The 21080-nt window shown below is 49.6% G+C and overlaps 2 protein-coding genes across 2 annotated transcripts in view; one reads left to right on the top strand and one right to left on the bottom strand.

Annotated features, from left to right (window-relative positions):
• Efr3b (EFR3 homolog B) overlaps positions 1-18057 on the top strand; it is an 80986-nt gene extending 62929 nt beyond the window's left edge. The window contains 13 exon segments of the mRNA XM_015479422.2: positions 399-510; positions 880-931; positions 3041-3213; positions 3690-3765; positions 4224-4385; positions 5614-5745; positions 7124-7191; positions 8117-8244; positions 8988-9079; positions 12057-12105; positions 12347-12453; positions 12860-12909; positions 13560-18057. Of these exon segments, the coding sequence (XP_015334908.2) occupies positions 399-510; positions 880-931; positions 3041-3213; positions 3690-3765; positions 4224-4385; positions 5614-5745; positions 7124-7191; positions 8117-8244; positions 8988-9079; positions 12057-12105; positions 12347-12453; positions 12860-12909; positions 13560-13665 (1307 nt within the window). The 3' untranslated portion in view covers positions 13666-18057.
• A 1808-nt stretch (positions 18058-19865) lies between these two features.
• On the bottom strand, positions 19866-20760 carry Pomc (proopiomelanocortin). Its single transcript, XM_015479490.2, is given in 2 exon segments — positions 19866-20514; positions 20517-20760. Coding segments are annotated over 2 exon segments (726 nt in total). The 3' UTR covers positions 19866-20032.
• Between the last annotated feature and the right edge of the window lie 320 nt (positions 20761-21080).

Genomic DNA, 21080 nt, shown 5'->3' with positions numbered 1-21080 from the left:
GGAGGCAGGGTAGGAGTCATGGAGCCCTGGCTGTGGGTGGAGGCGTGACTTGCCCAGGGTGCCCCGCAGGAAAACCTGGGGCTCCTGCCCTGGTCCCTGCCCCAGGGTTCTCCAGTCCCTAGAAAAGAAGCCAAGACCTTAACCTCAATCCCAGTAATAAGTGACGGAACCAGAACCCAGAAGAGCCCTCTGGAGTCCTCTAAGTGCCTCCTCTTCCAGGAGAGGCAGCATCACACCCAGGCCATCCTGAGCAGTTTCTCTCTCTGGGTCTGAATTGTCCCTGGAGCGCAGCCGTCAGTCTCCACAGTGGCTCCTTCAGCAGAAAGGCTGAAGCAAGAGTGGACCAGCAGCTGTTGGCCTCCCCTGGGCCAACCACTCTCCACCATTTTCCCCCACAGGCTCCTTTGCCAGCACGTTGCCCACTTACCAGCGCTCCGAGGTGATCCTCTTCATCATGAGCAAGGTCCCTCTGCCTTCCCTGCATCATGCCATAGAGACAGGGAGGACCGGGTGAGTCCTCCACCCTCTCCCAACCTAGACTCCGCCCAGTTTTCCCTCCCCTGTTTTCTGGCTGTCTACTCCATCCATTTTAGCTTTGCCCACTCTGCCCTCTCTTCTTTTTATTCCCCAATCCCCCAGCAGCCTTTAGGGAGGCCCTTGAACACCACAGCAGTTCTCAGGCTGTCCCACATCCCCACCCCTTGCCGTATGGGGAGCCATTCATTCCCGGGTCTGCTTCCTGGGGCTGGCGGGGTGAGGATCCTGGGTAACCCAACAAGATAAGCCACATGGAGAAACTCAGCAGAGGGAGAACTGAGCAGGCAAGTTGGGGGTCTCCACCCATATCACCATCCTGCTGAGTGTGTCTCTGATCCACAGGGAGAACAGGAATCGGCTGACCCAGATTATGCTGCTGAAGTCCCTCCTGCAGGTAAGTTTCTCCCATCCCTGTTCCTGCCCTGCCTGTACAGGGCACAACTCCTTCCAGGACCAAAAGTAAGGCCACTGCATACAGTCATGCAGGTTGCATACTGCACAAATGTGCCCAGCCAAAAGGGTGAGTGAGGGGCTGGAATTCAGCTTGACACCATCTTTCCCTCCTTGGGGTTTCACATGCCTCTTCTTTGCATCTCTGTGGCTGTCGCTGGAGTCAGACCACCATTTGTAGGTTCCCTAGAGGTGGTGACAGTGATGAGGTCCTGAACTCTGTGACAGGCTCCCCAGGTGCTCTGGTGCCTGCTCCGTCCGGCCTCAACTCTGGACATCTCACAACTACATTATTCTCCCAGTTGCTCTCACCGCCATCTCTTTTCCACTATCATAAACACAGTCACAAGAAGAACTGTATAGGGGCTGGGGTTATGGCTCAGTGGTAGAGTGTTTGCCTCACATGTGTGAAGCACTGGGTTCGAGTCTCAGCACCACATATAAATAAATGAATAAAATAAAGGCCCAACAACAACTAAAAAATTAAAAGAAGAAGAAGAACCTTATAGAAATGCTGTTCCCCATGCACTGCCCTATATTTCGAGTAGGTCTCAGTTTCTGAGGTGTGAACACCCAGTTTTCAGACTTCTCCGAAGGAGGTTGGAAGGTCCCTAGTGCCCTTTCACTCCCCGACTCTCCATCTCACCATTCAGTCCCTCTCTCTGTTCCTGGAACATGACAGTCTGGACAGATTCCCCCTCACTCCCACTCAAGCCTCCCCTTCCCTCTTTTCCATCCCTCACCCTTCTTATCACTGCATTTATCATCACCATCATCATCATCATCATCACCATCATCATCATCATCACCATCATCATCATCATCACTCTATTTTGCTCTGACACTGCCCATGTCTGATCATTAGTTATCTCCTTGGTCTTCATATTCCCACCATATCTTTGCTGGGTTTACCCTCATTAATTTGTACCCAGCATTTGTTAAGGTGACAGGTTGGGGCACACTCACATACATCCTCTTCAGTGGGCATTGGTGTTCACTAATGATACTACCAAGTTGGGCTAGATTCTTGGAGGCTTTCTGAATTATCAAAGGCATTGCTTTGCAATATGGGCTTAACAGTAAATGTGCTTTGGTGCTGTTGAATGCTTTGACATCATATATGATGTAACTTTATGCCAAGTGACTCTGATCAGAAGGCCCTCCTTATCATCCCGCTACAAGAGATGTAACCAGATAAGTTCTGAGAGTGCTCTGTGGTTGTTGCTGTGTGTGAATTCTGATTCTTTGACCCAGCTGCAAGTTCTTCCACTGTCTAGTTCCTGAGACTGTCCAGACTCTTTTTTTTCCCCCTGCAGTACTGGGAATTGAACCCAGGGTTCTTACCACTGAGCTACATCCCCAACCTTTTTATTTTTTATATTTGAGTCTTACTAACTTGCTGAGGCTGGCCTCAAACTTGAGATCCTCCTGCCTTAGCCTCCCGAGTTGCTGGGATTGCAGGCATGTGCCACCATACCTAGACTCTGTGCTCTTAATGAAGCATTGTGTTCACGGTGGGTGCTGCTCAGATGTGCCCTGACTGGCTGGAATATTATGTTCAAAGATTTCCTGCTCTTGCTTCTTTCTGGTGCTCATCCTTTGCTTGCTTTAATACCTAATCTTCCTCACCCTGTCTACATCCACCCACACATCTGCTGAGCTGGGCCAAGTAGGTTATCTAGGTGGATGTTGGAGTATTCAAAAAAGTTGCCTGTGGCTTCCAACCACAGTGGAGCACAAGTATAATCTCAGTTACTCGGGAAAATGGGGGAGGAGGTCCACAAGTTCAGCCAGCCTGAGGAAGTTAGAGCCTATCTTGAAATAAAAAATAAAAGGTATGGGGATGTGGTTAAGTGGTAGATCATCCCTGGGTTCAGTCCCCAGTACTGGAAAAAAAGTTTTCCTGTGGTGCCCAAGGATTGGGAGGGAAGGAGGGAAGGGAAGCTGGCTTGGGGAATGTCTTGAGAGGATGACACGTTAGGCTCATTCATCTCCTCACTGCACCTGAGAGAGACAGTGTTCCTAAGCAGATCTATCCTGGGCTGCCTTGCAGGTATCCACAGGTTTCCAGTGCAACAACATGATGTCAGCTCTGCCCAGCAACTTCCTCGACCGCCTTCTCTCCACCGCCCTCATGGAGGATGCAGAAATTCGTCTCTTCGTTCTAGAGATTCTCATCAGTTTCATTGATCGTCATGGCAATCGCCACAAGTTCTCTACCATCAGGTGAACTTGGGAGTCTCTCCTGAGTTGATGTGTGTTGGGGTCTGTCTTCTTGGTCAGCAGCCTCACATGCTGGTGGGACCCACCAGGGAGCAGATCACGGATGTTGACCCTTGGGTCCTTGAGGGGAGAAAAGACCAAAAGATACTTGCGCCTGGGAGTAGTGGGAGAGGGGAGCTGAGACCTGGGAGATAAAGAGAAGGTACTAAAGAGTTTTAGGTGGAGGGAAGAGGATGTGGGTTATCAGTAGAAACTGGAAGAATTTGGGGGGAATAGGGGAAGAAGAGATAATCAGGATCAAAGAATCAAGAGAAAAGAACAGGAACTTGAGACCTTGGGAGAAAATTGAGATTGGGGTAAAAGTCAGGGCCAGAGGAGCATCGGAAATCTCCACAGCTCTGGGGTAAAGCCCAGTGACACTGTGTGAGCTCTGGTGAGCCTCACACGAGGGCTAAGGGGCCCCTTCTACCCCCTCCCAGTACCCTCAGTGACATCTCAGTCCTGAAGCTGAAAGTGGACAAATGCTCCCGACAGGACACTGTCTTCATGAAGAAGGTAAGCGAGTGGACCTGTGGACCCAGCCTTCCAGCCCCTGAGTCACGCTGACCACTGCCCCTGCCAGCTTGCCTCCCTCTGCACATCTGCCTGGTCACATTACCCAGCTGCCTCCCTGGGGAGGCCAAGCCCACAGTGTTACTGCCTGCCAAGGCCAGGGCCAGCATCCCCCCACTGAGCCAGTCCAGGGCCATTGCCATGTTCTGCTCCTGAAACTGGGTTTGCAGCTTCGGTTGCCAGTGTCCCTGGGGTCCATCATCCCCCAAACATGTTCTCTCCCGTGTGTTCACTTCACGGGCCACTGAGGTCTGCTTTAAAAGACTCCCTCCCTGAGGGTGGAAGTGGGGCACATGCAGCCATCTCGCTCCTTCACATTGGTCTTCATTCCCCTTCTCCTTGTCTCTCCTGTCCCCACCCCATGCACTGTGGCTGTCCTCCGCCCACACTCCTGTCCCCAGCATTCCCAGCAGCTCTATAGGCACATCTACCTGAGCTGTAAGGAGGAGACGAACATCCAGAAGCACTACGAGGCCCTCTATGGCCTGCTGGCGCTCATCAGCATCGAGCTGGCCAACGAGGAAGTGGTGGTGGACCTCATCCGCTTGGTGCTGGCTGTTCAGGTAGGGCTTAGTGTGGGCAGGACATACCGGTTAGGAATTGTAGGGAGGGCCCTGATCTGGCCAAGGACTGATAAGAAAACTGAGAAGCAGTTGCTCAACAATCGTTTTGAAGCCTGAGAATTTTGAACTCTTCGTTGGCCGTAATTCCATGAAGACCCCAAACCGTGGTCTTGTCTGGAGAACCCTCGAGATTGCGTAATTTATGACATTGGTTCATCCTCAAATTAAGGGAGACCTAAGGAACAGGGTCATTGAAAAACACCCTTTATCCCTGAGTATTTCAAGTCTCTCTCAGAGTCTGAGTGAGAATCCAAGGATTTCCAAGAGGATATTCATAAGCCCTGAGTGATCCTGAAACAAATTTGTTTAGGCAAACTTAATTGTTTAAAGATCCTCCAGTTCTCAAACTTAGATATTCTTCCAAATTGCCTTGAGTGCTTGTTAAAAATACATATTACCTGCTAAATCAGTTTCCTGAGCCTGAAGACCTGTATAGTTAACAAACTTCCTTTGCAATTTATAGCCAGTGTGGTCCTGGGCAGGACCTGAGACTTTCAGGGTCTCTCTGGGTGGAAGTATGCTCCTGAGGGCGTCAGAGTGGACCCTTCAGACCTCAAAGGCTGGAGTCTCCAGGTCCTGAAGCCAGATGGGCATCAGCAAGTGTCACAGCGAGTCTGGGAGTTCAGTGATGGGGAGCCTTAGGTTACCAGCGTGGCAGTGCTAAATCCTGCAGGGCTAACCTGCAAGTGGGAAATGCTAAATATTTCTTAATTCTTTTTTATGCTCAAGAAGCAGAATTAGAATTCCTTTGTATCCCAACCCCTTGGTGACTCCCACAGCTTTCTCAATTTAACATGTGAACTGAGTTTAGCAAGCCAATTTCTTTCTCTAAGAATCAATTGTAGTGAAGGAGATGGCATCCGTACGGTGGAATTGAAGTTTGGAGTAAAGGGCACTACAGCTGTCACCACAGAGTGGGGAGTGGAGGTCATTGCCACCATACTCAGTATTTAAGATCCTCCAGTTCATGGATTGTTCTAGAAACCATCCCCTTCCACTTTAATGAGGGTGACTCTTGTCTACCTGGAAAGTTATGGAGAAAATGCTGAGAAAGACTCAGTCTAGAAAAGAGCCCTCTCTAAAGACTGGGGAGAGGTTGGATGGAGGGTGCAGACTGCAGAATAGTTTCTCAGATAAAAACTCCAGAGGCCCATCTATGTTACCCCAGGATGTGGCCCAGGTCAATGAAGAGAACTTGCCTGTGTACAACCGCTGTGCGCTCTACGCTCTGGGGGCAGCCTACCTGAACCTCATCAGCCAGCTGACAACGGTACCTGCCTTCTGCCAGCACATCCACGAGGTCAGTGTCCTCATGATGCTGAGAGCTCAGGAGGCCCTCAGCTTGGGGCTTCCCAGGAACAGCTCTTACTTAATTGGCCTTAGGCATTGAAGGAAGAGTTGAAGGAAGAATTAATGACAGTGAGAAGGGACATGAGGTGGCATTTCCTCCTGCCTGATGACACAGCAGATGGGGTCCAGCACAGGGATTTCCCTATACCTGCTTCCTGTTCTCTGTCCTCTCCCAACTCACGGGAGCACACACTCCTGGGATCATATGGACGAAAGCTGCTTTTTTAATTTTTTTTTCCTACCTTGAAAATTCTCAAATACCAAAAGCAGGTGAGAACAGTCAACACCCATTAGAAATCATGCAGAGTGAATACTTCAGAAGACTTTCCCACTTTCACTTCAGCTGTTTCCTTTTCTTTATCTTTTCTGAAATGTTTTAAAACAAATCCCAGCTCTCTGTCCTTGCAATCTACGTGCATCAGTCTGCATGGCTTAAAAAAAAACACACAATATGGGCATCTCCCCTGTGACTGTCATGCTAGGCACATATCTAAGTTTTCAAAAACAACAACAAAAAAATCCATTGAGACTATCTAATATACAGACTATAGTCAAATGCTCTCTGTTGTTACATAAAGATCTTTTAAAATATGCTAGAATATTTATGGGTAGAATGATTTGATGTCCAAATTAACTTTAAAAGGAACTAGCAAAAGGAAAGTAAGCAGAATTCCAGGCCTCAGCCGTCCTGGGAACATGGAGAAGAGTGCCATGGCACTGTATCAAAGACCACCCCAAAGCAGTTGGACCCTCCCAGCCTCTGGGCTGATAAGAGAAGGGCAACAGCCAGGCATCTCTCCACTGGAATTCATGGGATCATTGCCAGCTCACCTGTACACACCTGCATACCCTCCCTCCCCCAACGACTCATCATCTTAGTCATTTTTACCTTTCTTACCAAAAATTTGCAAAAGATGCTGAGGAAAACTCACGCTATCACTGTCCATCGGGATGTGTTTGCAATCCCCAGCTTTGGGACATGGTGCAACCTATATCCCCCTGTTATGTGTCTTAGTAGCTAGCACAGGAACAGGACCCAGGAGCAAGACACTGCAGTTCCTCAGCAGTGCCCTGCACCTGAGGGCACTTGATGTCCATGTGTTGTTGATGGCGATAGTTTTTTAGCAGGCGCCTTGTGCTTCATAGGCTGCTCTGAGAGTTGCTGGGGATCCTGGTTTCTCTTGAGAAGCCCCTATGTGTACCCTGCAACGAGGTGGTGGGAAGGAGTCAATGCTGACAGCGAGGTGGCTGCTCCTTCTGTTGTCTGTTCTGAGCTCCTCTGCCCTCCTGGACCCAGCTCTCATCATCTGATTCCTCTCAAATTCCAGGTGATAGAGACTAGGAAGAAGGAAGCTCCATACATGCTCCCTGAGGATGTGTTTGTGGACAGGCCCAGGTGAGGAGCACCCCTGGGACATGGTCGAGGATTCCCCGGGCAGCTGAGTAGGGAGGTGGGCAGCCTGAGGTCAAAAGAGGCTGCATACCAGGAGGCTTGGGCTTCTGTGGAATCCAGGGCAGAAAGTGGAGCCTGCCTGTGACCCAGAAATCCTGGGCGGATGGACACTATCATGGTACAGTGGTCCGTACCCCAAGCAGGCGATGATGGCAGGCTGCTGTGTTGTGCTGTAAAGGACATGATGTGACCTCTGGGAACTTTGGCCAAATCTACAGGAAATATGTCCTGTAGGAGTCATGCCTGACAGCACACTGCTATCCATCCAAGTGACATTCAGAAACCACATTCAGACTGTGCTGTGGGTCAGCATGGTTTCAGCATCAGACAAATTCAAAGGAAAGATACTTAGAAAAACAAAAGTGTCCAATAAGAGGGCATAGCTTTACAAACTACAGCCCATCCCTGCAATGAACATCTGGCAAATAATATCTATGATGTTTTTGAAGAATATTTCATGTGAAAAATTCACTACATAATAGGTGAATAAAACATTTCAGAGCTAGCGTTGTGGCTCCGTGGTAGAGCACTTGACTCACACATGTGAGGCACTGGGTTTGGCACTCAGCACCACATAATATAGATAAAATAAGGGTATCGTGTCCATCTATAGCTAAAAAAAAAAAAGTGAAAAAAATTTCAGAACAATGTGTTGGAGAAGGAGACGTTCATGTGTGGGCATAAATCTATGTAACTGAAGGATCCTACACAAATATAAATAGTAGTTCTCTCTGGAAATGGGACTGTGGGTGATTTTCTCTTTTGCTTCTCTATCATTTTGCATAACAAATCATTACTTTCAATATAAGGAATTCGTTGGGGGAGAAACCTTAGTTATACCTTGCCTCTCCCCTCCTTCGTCACCCAGGCTGTCTCAAAATCTTGATGGTGTGGTCATCGAGTTCCTCTTCCGCCAGAGCAAGATCAGTGAAGTCCTGGGGGGCAGTGGCTATAATTCAGACAGGCTTTGCCTACCCTACATCCCTCAGCTAACAGGTACGAGCTCCATGCAATGACTCTCAAGCTTGCCTCTGCTTTTTCTTGGCTATGTAAAGGCCCAGAAAGGGACTTGTGGGCTCTTTGATTACCTTCTGTGACATCTTAAATGTTGCGCAAGAGTCCAAAGACACAACAGAATTTATGGTGACATCTTGATTTCCCTGCGTCTCCTCCTCACTACTCACATCCACAGGCCCGTGTATTAGCCTGACCTGTGGATGTGAGTCAGTGGGGCCCATTGTCCTGGAAAGAGCACACATGGGCTGTGGAACCAGAGACCTATTTGAGATTTCCGTGCAACTTACTGCCTGAAGAATCTTAGACGAGTCTCTAAACATCGCTGAGTTTCAGTTTCCCTGACTGTGAAATACCTCATAGATGATCAGCGGGAGAGATCTGGGAGATGGTGATGGCAGATGCACTTAGTAAACTGTACAGATGACGGCTGCAGGTGCTTTTAGCAGCTGGTGCTTATGCAAGCTGGATGTGCCTTCCAGTCAAAGCGGCTTCTTTGTTTTCATCAGTGCATACAAAATCTGAACCCAGTGCAGCAAACAGACCACCCCAAGATAGGTGGGGAGGCTCTCAGCAATAGGAAGCTTCTGTAAGCTCCACATGTAGCTTAAGTGTGAGCTGCAGAGGACTGTGGACCAAGCAGAGGCTGAGGGAGAAGGGACCAGCGTCTCAAACCTGGCTCTCCAAGGGCTGGCAACTCCAGCTTTGCGGCTTCTCTTTTGCAGATGAAGATCGCTTATCCAAGAGAAAAAGCATTGGAGAGACCATTTCCCTGCAGGTGGAAGTAGAATCAAGGAACAGTCCAGAGAAGGAGGAGGTGAGTGTCCTTGTCACTGTCCTCGTGAAGCTTCTGGACACCGGATACACCAGCCCCCACACGGCCCAAAGCACTGAAGCTTAAGTAGAAATTAGTTTCTCGGTAAAGCCATTTTCTTACCAACTCTCACTGTATAAAATTGATATTTCCATCTGAAAAACTTATCAGTGTTCCCTCCCAACACACACTCCCATGGGACTGTTTCAAAAAGCACTCTGGTTCCATTCCCTACTCATACTAGGGGCATTATGTGCTCTGGGTTTCAAGTCAGAGGCTCAGCAGAAAAGATGAGGGTGAAAATAGCTTTCATAGTGTGTCTTCCAGACATATTGGCATATTTTTTATTAAGACTTATTTTTAAAGCAGTTTTAAGTTAAAAGCAAATGTGAAAAGAGGATCCAGAGATATCCCATATACTTACAGCTTTCTGGGCTAAAACATTTATTCTTTCTAAGATTATTAAAAAGGCTCGCAACACTACCATAGTACTTAAATTTGATGATTTTTTTCTCAAGAGGGACTCTCTAGATCAAATTATAATTTCAAATTATAATTTCAATTATAATTTCATCTAGAAACAAGTTTTAGCCCAATTCCACATGAAAGAAAGCAATTTTCAAAACTCAACTCCTTCAGAAAATTTTAAGCTTTCTACAAACACATAACCTTCCAACATCCACACCAGAGTGACACCTGCCTGACAGTTGATTATCCTACACTGCCACATTGTCACCAGCCACAGTTCATGGTTTACATTAGGGTTCCCTCTAGGTGGTGTCCGTTCTGTGGCTTTGCCATGTCCCTACTGTTACAGTACCCTGCAGGCACTGATATCCTATTAGTACTGCAGGTTCTAATCCCCAAAGGTCAGGCTCCCTCTAACCATGCCCTCAACTACCGAGCAGACCTCCAGTTCGGGGCTTTCAAAACTTGTCAGGAACCTTCCCAGGGAAGGCTGGAAGCTCTGAATTGGGCTAACTGGACCACAAAAGTGAGGATGTGGAATGGGGGTGGGGGGTGGGATGGGTTCTCTGAGCCCTTCCTGCTGTAAAAGACTGGGAACCTCTAGAGTGTCAGGCCTCAGGGTTTGGTTGGCTGCTGTCTCCCACTGTGGAAATGATTCTCCCTTTCCAAGAGTCCCCAGGAACTGATGAGTTAAGTGGAGCAGGAGGAGGAGAAATGGTTACCTGGCTACATAGCCACCTACTGTCAGTTGCCTCTGGAAGGGGTGGCTGATGAATCTGTGCTGGCTGGTTTGGTCCAATTCCAATACTGGTGCTTGGCGTTCGGAGACATTTACAATCTGGGCTGGCACTACCATATCATATTACCCCACCCACTTGTCCCCAGCATACCTGCACCATCCCAGCCTGGTAGGACTGCCCTCAGCCTCCCCCATGCTGCCTCTGTGGGTTTGCTAGTGTTGGAGTCCATGTGAGACTCACCCTTCTTCTCCACGTGTGTGTGCCTTCATGCCTGTGAACTACCTGTTCTTCAATGCCCAGCTCCAGTTCCATTTCTTCCATTCACTTCTCTCTACCTGCTCTTGCCCAGTGAGTTTCTTTTTCTCTGACTGTCATCACCACAGTTCCCTAGCATGAGAGTATCTTACGTTGGATAGTTGCACACCATGCATAGATGGATATGCAGAGGATGGATTCTCAGATGAATTACAGATCAGCATAGCACTCTCGTGCATGTAATTCCAATGCTGGAAATTTTTCTGATTTCTATTGAATGACCCACTGAGAACCCTGCATGTAATTAGTACTCATTTAACATTTGTTGAGCCAGGTATGGTGGCGCACACCTGTAATCCCAGCAGCTCGGGAGGCTGAGGCAGGAGGATTACAAATTCAAAGCCAGTCTCAGCAAAAGCAAGGCACTAACAATTCAGTGAGACCCTGTCTCTAAATAAAATACAAAATAGGTGAGATGAGATGTGGCTCAGTGGTTGACTGCCCCTAAGTTCAATCCCTGGTACCCCCCAAAAAGTTGTTGAATGACTTTGTCCCTTATCCACACTTATATTCTTTCCACTCCATCATTTACTGGATGCCAAATAAATTTTTTAAATATATGCAGCTCAAAAAAGAAAAATGCACCCATGTCATCATACTCAGATCAGGGAATAGAACAGTTATCGCCCAGGGGCCCTACTCCCTCTCTTGGCCACCCCTCTCCCCAAAGGGAGCCACTAGCCTGACTTGGTCACTCCTTGAACTTCGTGTCAATGATATCATCTTCTTCTGTGTCTGCGTTTCAAATACTTGTGTTTAAGTGATGGAACATGAGTAAGTCCCAGGTCTTGCCCCAAGGAGCTCATAGTCCGGTGGGGATTTCTGGAACTTTGTCCAAGCTCCTTCACTGTTTTCTGCATCTGACCTCAGGCCACACATCCTTGGTGTTCCCTTCTTTGGGTTTTAGTTTTTCCCACCTCCTTTCATAGACTCTACAGAGTGCTCAAGTCCTGCGACCCATGTCCTTGGACCAACCTCTGCAGTGAAGGGCCCACCAATATTAATAACTCTGCCCACCTTGGTAGATAATTTAATATCATTAAATCTTCAAAAATGTCATTCAGTATTTAAAATTGACATTCAAGATCATACTTGCCAACTGCCCCTTCTTTCTTTCAGTAATTTCTGTTATTATCTCAAGATTTTGTTTTTAAATTACATGGTATTTTCCTCTTCCAGGACTTGATGGGATAGGCTGGAGTGAGAGGCCGGGGACAGGGGTTTTTTAGATAAGACTTGGGACTCACCCTTAAGTTTGAATCTGATGAGGAATTCCTTTCTTCACCCCCACCTCTCTCACTGTCCTCCATGCCTGCTCCAGGAGCTTCAGAGACCCTGGAGGATGGGGGATCCCTTTGGACATTCTTCTAAGAAGCAAAGGGGTACCAGATAGCTGAGAGGCCAGGGCTGCCTTTTTCTATCCACCTCTCTGAGCATCTCTGTCCCCTCTCCTTCAGCGAGTGCCTGCCGAGGAGATCACCTATGAGACGCTGAAGAAGGCCATTGGTAAGTTAGGGGCCCCAGTGACTGGTGAGAGGGGAGGGCAGGGCTGCCCTCTCTGCTCTGACTCAGCCCTGCCCTGGCGGCTGAGGCTGCAGGCCCACTCCCCAGCAGTCAGAGGGCAGCGCTCAAGCAGCAGTCACGGCCTGCGCCTCCGCCCCAAGTCCACACCCTATCCATCTCCCCAAGCCCTTCCGCTTCCTCATCAGTGAGGAGGACCTGGGCACTAACCCTGCTGTCGTTGCAGTGGACAGTGTAGCGGTGGAGGAACAGGAGCGCGAGCGGCGGCGACAGGTGGTGGAGAAATTCCAGAAGGCACCCTTCGAGGAGATTGCAGCCCACTGCGGGGCCCGGGTAAGCGGGGCGCCACAGGGATGATGCCTCGTGAGCTAGGAGTCAAGGCCCAGGTTTTGCACAAATGTGAGTTGAGAAAGGAGCTGACGCCCACTGCGAGTCTCCTGGCCCCATGCCCAGCAGTCCCTGCCACCCCACGTTCAGGGGCAATGACCTTGAACTCAAGAACTGCCTGCCCAAAGCCTCCCTGCTACTCCTGGATATCTGTCCTGCCCCTAGCCAGCCTTTGACAGTGGCTCTTCCCAGTCTGAATCTACAGTCAGGGCCCCACAGGCATCCCACACCTGAATGTCCTCCTTAGGCTGCGCGTCCCAGCATCTCCAGGACATCCTCTAGACAGGTGGGCTGTGAGTCAACTGGTAGGGGCCTGGGAGCCCCCAGCTCACTCTGCTCTGTTTGTGTCTAGGCATCGCTGCTGCAGAGCAAGCTCAACCAGATCTTTGAAATCACCATTCGGTAAGTGGCAGTCCTGGTCAGGGGACCCCTACCTGTGCCCTCAGCATCAAGGCTGTCATCCTGCATCCTCCTCTGCACACTTGCCTTCCGTCCTTCCACGAACCACAACTCTGTTCCCAGGGCTGGAGTCAGCCACCAACTCTCCCTAGACAAGGAGACCGAGATCAGGGAGGGGAAAGAGGCTGGCTGGGCGAGGCCTAGTGTCCCAGGCTGGTATTTAATTTAAAGCAGCGGTATCGGGCTGGGGATGTGGCTCAAGGGCTGGGGATGTGGCTCAAGCGGTAGCACGCTCGCCTGGCATGCGTGCGGCCCGGGTTCGATCCTCAGTACCACATACAAAGATGTTGTGTCCGCCGAGAACTAAAAAATAAATATTAAAAAAAATGACTGCTGCCTCTGTGATGTTAAAAGTATTACAGATAAATTTTTAAAAAAAATAAAAATAAAGCAGCGGTATCACTGTAGACTCTTCCAAGGACCTGCCTAAGCTCTAGATTCTGGAACAACTTGGAAACCTGGGACCCCAGGGAGTGACGAGCTCTCTGGTTCCTGTGCAAAAGGAAACCCAAATCAGTTGCTGTGTTTTCTTGCCCAGGGGTGGGACTGCAGAATTCCCACCTCATGGCTCTCTCCTCCCTGTGTCCCCTCAGGCCCCCTCCGAGCCCATCAGGAACCATCACCGCAGCCTACGGCCAGCCACAAAACCATTCCATCCCCGTCTATGAGATGAAGTTCCCCGATCTGTGCGTATACTGAATTCCAAGACATGGAGCCCCTCCGAGGAACAGGGCCTGAGGGAGGGGCTCACCTTCATACCCACCCCTACCTTGTGGAAATGTAGCTGGGATCTCTGAAAAACAGTCACCTTGGATGGCGACCAGCTAAGCAAAGGTGGCGCCTCTGGGCCTTCCCTGCCCTTCATGGCCCTCCTGCCTCTGCCTTGTCTTCCCTGAGGGAGATCCAGCCACCTGCCCCTCTGGGGCCAATAAGCATTTCACCTGCACCTTTTGTCTTCTCTTTTGTGTCGGCCAGGGACAGAGAATCATGGGGGCATCTGCAGAGAGAAGCTGAGAGGTCTGGGAAGGTCCCGCTTGGTGTGTGGGGTGAAGGGCTTCTATGGGGGCTGTGTCTGTGGGAGCACATCTCATCTCCTGAGGAGAGAAGTAGAAGGGGACTTGGTTGGTCCAAGGAAGCCAACCATAATTGGCACTTGGAGGAACCAAAGAATGCTCCCCTTGTAGAGAAGTGACCGTGTCAGAGGTGGGAGATGGTAGCAGTTACCCCAAGCAGCCTTCTTCCTCCTGTACTCAAGTCTTGAGCGTCTTCCACGGTCTTGTCCACCCTTCAGCTGTCTGTTTCTTTCTACTATTAATGAATTCCAAGTCCTTCTAGGGTGGAGATACCCTGGGGGACAGCAAAGGTAGAGGGAAGGGCGGGCGGGGCCGGTGATAGAGGGCTGGTTCTCCCAGACCGGGCAGCGGGCTGCTGCAAGGACCTGCCTTCTGTCTTGGACAGGACAAGCAGGGCAAGTCCTATCCTGTGTAGCATGGTCTCACCTCCTTCTTTTCTTCAGAGAGGGCTTTTGGTGTCCCTCCGTGGTTCTGTCTTCTGGATGTTTCTCTGAATTAGTCATGTTCTCTCTTTGATGTCTTTTTCCAAGGAACTCAAGACATTTCCAAGCCTCTGGGTTGAGGGAAGGTAGAACAAGATAATCTGATTCTTGATGACCCAAAAAAGGGAAGGAAGCCCAGAGGCCTGCCCCCGCCACCTTCCATGGAAGAGGCTTCCAGCCTGGGCCAGGGGAGAAGAGAGGGGGAACGGGACAAGTGGCACTTTGGGGCTCAAGGATGTCTGAAATTAACTTAGGGATGTTCCATTTGAGCAAAGAGGGATCTAGCACCTAATATTGGAATGATTTCTTCACTCTTTGGACAAAGTCTGGGACATCAGTGCTAACAGACCTTGCTTGTATCCTGGGGGAAAATGGTAGAGACCCCATTAGGTTCTGGGATTCATTTTCCCCAAGTCTTGCCTGCCTGACCCTGTGTGACTTGCATGTTCAGAGCCAGGCAGGGCATAACGGAGGCCACTTGCTGCCTCCTCTCTGCCTGTGCTTCCCCATCCCACCTCCAGTTTCCTTTATTCCTCCTGGGGTGCCCCTGGCAGATTCCCACCTGGGTCTTCTCTACTGGAAGCACCCATGGTTGAAGGAGCCCTTTCCTTTCTTTAGAGCCAAACTTCCCATGACTCTTCTGAGCTGATATAACTCACAGGAAGGTGTGAATGGTCAAACGTTCCCTTTCTGGAGAATTTGCTTTTTAAAGAAAGGGAGGGAGAATAGACTTATTGACCTAAAGTAATCACTTTTTACGGTATACTTTTAGGCAGTGTGGCATGGGGTCAGAAGGGGACTGCTTCTGCTAAGGGGAGGACAGGATGCCCTCAGATCATACCCCTGTGCATGGCCCTGTGTAGACACACAGTGAGAGCCTCGTCATTAGGGCAGATGGGCACCTATTCCAAAATTGGGAAAAACTTAGCACATGCAGTTTCTCATTGTGTGTGCAGTAAATGTTGTCATGGGCTGTTGGACCCTCATCCCTGTAGTTTCCACACTATGGATGCAGCTCTTCTCCATGGCCACCACCCCATGCTGTGGGCACGTGTTTTTTGCATGGCCTGCATGATCTCAGGCCCAGGGGGTGAGGCTTCTGTTCTCCCATGGGTTTTTAACTCTGTTCTGTGGCTTTTGGCTTGTGGTCAACCCAACTTTGGAAGCATGAACTTAGATTTCTCTTTAATATCTCTGTATTAAGAAACCATGTTTAAAATAACTTTAAACAAACTTAAAAGTTTAACTTTAAAGTTTTTTTTAAAAAAAGTAACCTTTGGAAGAAACATTAAAGAAAACCTAAACCTTGAGCCACAAACATGCCTTTCCTCACCATACCAGATCTCCCCATCATTCAGACCCTCTGTTTCTTTCTTGTTCCCATGCAGCCTTAGGGTCCACCCCCATGGCAATTGCTCCTGAGCAATTGCTCCTGGTTCTGAGCCTTGGAAGTCATTTCCCTGGAGTTTCTTTCTAGAGCCAGTTTCGGAACCAGAGACCTGTAGGTCTACTCAGATGTCTGTCCCTCACCAGCCTCCTGAGAATAGAAAAAAAAAAAAAAGGCACAGGATTTCCTTTCTAAAGAGACACCTCTGCTCTTTCATCTTCATTGATCCAAGGCAGATTTTTCTTTACACCATGCGGCTTAGCAAAGATGTGCTGCTTTTGGAGACCTGGCTGTTTCTTGTGTGTCTCAGTTTCAGTTTCAGTTTACACTCAGTGGAGTATTAGTTTGCCTGCTGGTGTGGGGTAGAATCTGGATCTTGGCCAAGTATGCCTTAGAATCAGAGAGTTTAAGGTGAATGCTAACTTGGACAAAAATTTAGTGAATGCAGAAGTGTCCACCACTGTGTGACAAGGCCTGGGAAGGAGGCAGAGTAGAGTTGGGCGGGGTCAAGAGGGAGGAACCTGGTGCCTTGGCTTAGCGTCCTGGCACCTGCCTTTCATGCCCTCTGGCATGGCAGCTCCCTCTCATGCCTCTTTTTGCTGTCCTCTCTCACATGAGCTTGAATCAAGAGAAGGCAGCAAGCTCATTCAATCCAGCTGCCCCGAATGGTGCTGAGAACTCTAGCTTTGTGACCAAGGTAGCATGGTTGTCATCGGCTGGTAGAACTTAATAGGCATGAATGTATTTGAGATTTGCAGGTTCTGTAATTTGGTTGAGTCATAAAAGCACAAGGAGCAGATGAACGGAAATCACCTGTGTATTCCTAGGGCATCTTCTATTTTCCTTGCCCTGGGACCTCCAGTGCCTGGGCCTGTTCCCATTTTCTCTCTGAAGACTAGAAATAAGTGGTTTCTTGACTCCTAAATGGCCTCCTCAACAGTGAAGGAGCCCAAGTAGGTCAGGAGAAGAACTAGAAAAGTCCCCAGATACTCCCTTCTGTTTAATGCCCCACCCATCCAATGCAAATGGATGAGCGGGGAAAGTGGGGCCTGGGACCAAAGAATGTACTAAAAGGAACCCAATGTCATACATGCGCTGCTCTTTGTCCTGGATGTTCTGGGTCCAAGACACTAAACTGGAGTAGGAGTCAGAACAGTCTTAAGTTTCCTTTAAATGGCAGACCTCTGGGCTTGGGGGCTCCTGGTTCACCAGGCCTTCCAGTTGCCATTCTGCTGTCCCCAGGCCTTCTAACCTGGCTATGCAAAGTGCTATTGAAAAGTGAGACTACTTTTCCCAATTCCTTCTCATGACCAGAAAATGGCAGCTGGCCAGTTTAGTGCCATGTTTTAAGGTGTGCAGGGAGGTTGTCTCATCAGGGCAGGCCACGCCTGCTTCCTGTGTCCCTGAGCCCTGGGAGGCCGATCATTCGAAACAAGACATCACTTACATCTGGGGAGAAGGCTCAGGGCCTCTTCATCCCATTGGCCCTAGAAATTTTCTGGTTACTGTGACCCTTAACCCCAAGCTCAGTGTAGATCTGAAGACTGCAGAAGGAGATTCATGGCAGGCCCTTCCTGAGGCCTGGCTGGCTGCAGCAATGGTGAGAAGGAGCCACTGGGCAGTGGGAAGGGCTTTGTGGCCAGAAGGAAGTTTTCTGTGCTCTCTTTGGACATCAACCTGATAGTTCAGGGCTTCTCTCCTCCAGCGGACCACAGGGCTACCCGAGCCCCATCACCTTGCCCTTTTGCGCTACTCCTCCATGACTGTGGATTCAGGCATATGGAGTGCAGAGTTGTAAATCTACAAATGCTGCAGCCCGTACATTAACATTTGTGTCCATTTAGACCTTCAACACCTGGCTGAGTGTGTGTGCCCATGTGTGCATGTGTGTAATGTAGTTCATAGTTGATAATATATGTATATAACAGCTGACATATTTATATGTGAGTGCAGAATTAGTGCCTGTGGCAGTTTTCTGTATTTTAAATTTGTTGAATCAAATTAGTTTTATTTTAGGGAAGGGAGGAAAGGGGAATGGGGGGGAGCGTAGGAAGGATTCTTAGCAAAATCATTCTTTAGGATTATTAGTTGCCATCTCCCAATGAGCCTTCATGATGCCCTTTTCAAATAAATGTTAATGTTGTCATTACATGGCTGTCTGTTTGATTTCTTTAAGGTAAATGGTTTGGGGGGATAAAAACAGAATTTGAAAATACCAACTGTGTACCACTGACATTTAGGCACCCCTACACACACCCCCACACACACATACTGACCCTGTTTTACTTGTCCCAGAACCAAGGAGGTAAGGGAAAGGATGCTACCAACATGGAAACTTGAGGCCAGGATTCCCAACATAGGCGCATCCTCAGTTACCGGGCTCAGGCCATTCTTCATTCTAGTTCTTTTCTTATAACCCTTATTGAGGGATATCCTATATTAATATGATTTTCTAACTCTCCTCATATCAGGACTTCCCAGGTACAATCCCCATTTTCTTTCATTGCGAACTCCCAGAGCATCAACCACAGGGGTATTTGTAAATGCTATATACAAATGTTTCCCAGCTGGCTTTGATATATTCTGTCCACTGGTGTGCCGAATGCAGGTGACAGGTATGCCTGCAGCCCTGTAGGTATCTGTGAATCTCTTGTGTATTGTAAATGTGTGGCTGCAAACCTGTGGCCCCAGCATTGTGAGAATGCCACAGGGAGATTGAAAAGAAACATAACACACAACACCTGCCTTCTGCCCTACAGAGCTGAAGTTTCCCTGAGAGAACAAGACATGCAGACAGCAAGTAACTTGCTATTCTAGCCACAGAGCATTCCCTCCATGCTGAAGGGGACTGGCTGCAGAAACACTAGGGATGAGGAGTAGCTGGAAGAGATCACATTGCCCAGCAGAGCTGGACTTGAGCCTGGGCTTGTGTTGAAAAACGACATCATTTAAAATGGGGGTGGGAGGGTCTAGAGAGTGAAAAAGGATGGCAGAGGAACAATGAGAAGACTAGTAGGCATGAGGCAGAGCCTTCATTCAAGGAAACAGTCTTGGAAGGGAAGTGAACCTGGTTGACAAGGACTCTGTATGCCCTGCCCAATAGTTTGGAATTAACAGAAAATCGGGAGGTGGAAGTACTGTTTTGGCTCACAAGTCAGAGAATATGGAGAAAGAAGTATTTTTATATGTTAATACGAGTAATTTGTATATGATGGTTGGAGAAGAAAGCACCTGGAGACAAGTTGGTTAGAACAAAGGCCTGAGTGGGGAGGACTGCGAATGAAGGGCTGCATTCAGGCAACATGGGGATGAGGGGCTGGGCCAGAGCCAGTGGGGAAACAGTCGGGGATCTCCAGTTTTGAGCCTAAGAACTGTAAGAGGCATCTGAATATTGTGTTGTATTTAAACAGATGTTTCTCCATGAGCATGTGTGGAAGGCAGTGAGACCATGTGTCTGGGAATATACCAACTCTCAGCCTTTATGCTAAGAAGGGAGAAGTAAATGAAAACTCAACTTGAAATTGCCTAAGGGATTTGCCTAAGGTCACACAAGTAGCAAAGGGCCCAGTCAGCAACCAAATCCAGAAAAGCATGACCACAGCTTCCCACTTGACAGTCTAGAGTCCCCCCATTGATGAGTAGGCTTTGCGAGGTGCCTGCCTGGCTCCCTGAGTCCCCATGGTCACTCTTGTAGGAATTGTGACTTTTGGCACATCTTCACTCAGTGCAGGAGGGTAAGAAATGTAGCCATCCTAGGAACACTGGACTGAAAGCCACCCTGAGTCATTCAAACTAGTTGGTCCCCTGAAGATTCATGGCTGGGGGGAGGAACGTAGTCTTTCCATTTTATCCCCATCTAATGAAATACAGTGGTCACATGGAAACCACTATGTTTCTCTTCCAGTAAATGCTGATCTTTGTATTTTAGTTTTATTCACACAAAGTCAGAAACGGCTGTGAAATTTGAAAGGCTTTATTTCCTAACTACAGATAGCTTTAAGGGTTGAATGTCTGTCGCTACCCCCAGCCCCAGCGAGAAGCTGGCCAGGCAGAAGGGCAGGCGAACCAGAGGGCTTTAGGATGGACTTCCCGGAGGAGAGAAGCCCCTGCGCCCCGCTGCACCCTCACTGGCCCTTCTTGTGTGCGTTCTTGATGATGGCGTTCTTGAACAGCGTCACCAGGGGCGTCTGGCTCTTCTCGGAGGTCATGAAGCCACCGTAGCGCTTGTCCTTGGGCGGGCTGCCCCAGCGGAAGTGCTCCATGCGATAGGGCCCGTCGTCCTTCTTCTCGGCCGCCGCCGCCTGGGCTTCGGGTACCAGGCCGTACTCCAGGTCGGCGAGGGCCGCCGCGTCCTCGGGGCCGGGCACAGCCTCCCTCTTGAACTCGAGCGGGAAGGATTCGGCCGACTCGTCCTCCGCGCCGTTGGGGTACACCTTCACCGGGCGCCGCTTCTTGCCCACCGGCTTGCCCCAGCGGAAGTGCTCCATGGAGTAGGAGCGCTTGCCCTCGCGCGGCCGGCTCGCGCATCGTCGCGGACTCGGGCCGCCGGCGGGCAGCGGACGTGGCCTGCGCCTGCCGCGACCTCCGTCCTCGCGCTTCTGCCCGCGCCGTCGCTAGAGACGGAGTGGTCGGCGTCTCTCAACGGCAGCACCAGGGGGTATNCCGGCGTCTCAGCGGAGAGGTCGGGCTTGCAGGCCCGGATGCACGCCTGAGGGACAGCGAGCGCGTGAGGGAGGCACGGGCCCTGCTGCCGCCGCCCTCCCGGGATGGGGCAGGACAGCGCGCCATGTTGCCACTCGAGGCCGCCTGCCCAGCGCGTGGGCCGCGCAGCCCTCTCTACACTCATGGTCATCTTCCGGGACTCACCCTGCACGTGGCCCTTTTGTCCTCTTGCGTAGACCGTCCGTGAACTATAGCAAACACCCTGGTTCACCCCATCCTACTGTGGCAATGAGGAACCCACCCTCCAGGCTCCGTGTTGGACCACTATACACCTGATATATAGGAACTGCTGCAAAAAGGGCAGATGGTGGTAGCAGTTGGCACTTCATGAGTTTTGAGTAAATTGCTATAGTTCCATTCAAGTCCAAGTGGGGCATGGGGCTGAAATTTGGACCTCTCCAGGTGATAGAATGTCTTACTCTTACCCTGTGATCTGCAAATCTACTTTAT

The sequence above is a fragment of the Marmota marmota genome, unplaced genomic scaffold (assembly GCF_001458135.2).
Source record: "Marmota marmota marmota unplaced genomic scaffold, marMar, whole genome shotgun sequence".
NCBI lineage: Eukaryota > Metazoa > Chordata > Mammalia > Rodentia > Sciuridae > Marmota > Marmota marmota.
This window is presented reverse-complemented; position numbering and strand designations above follow the sequence as displayed.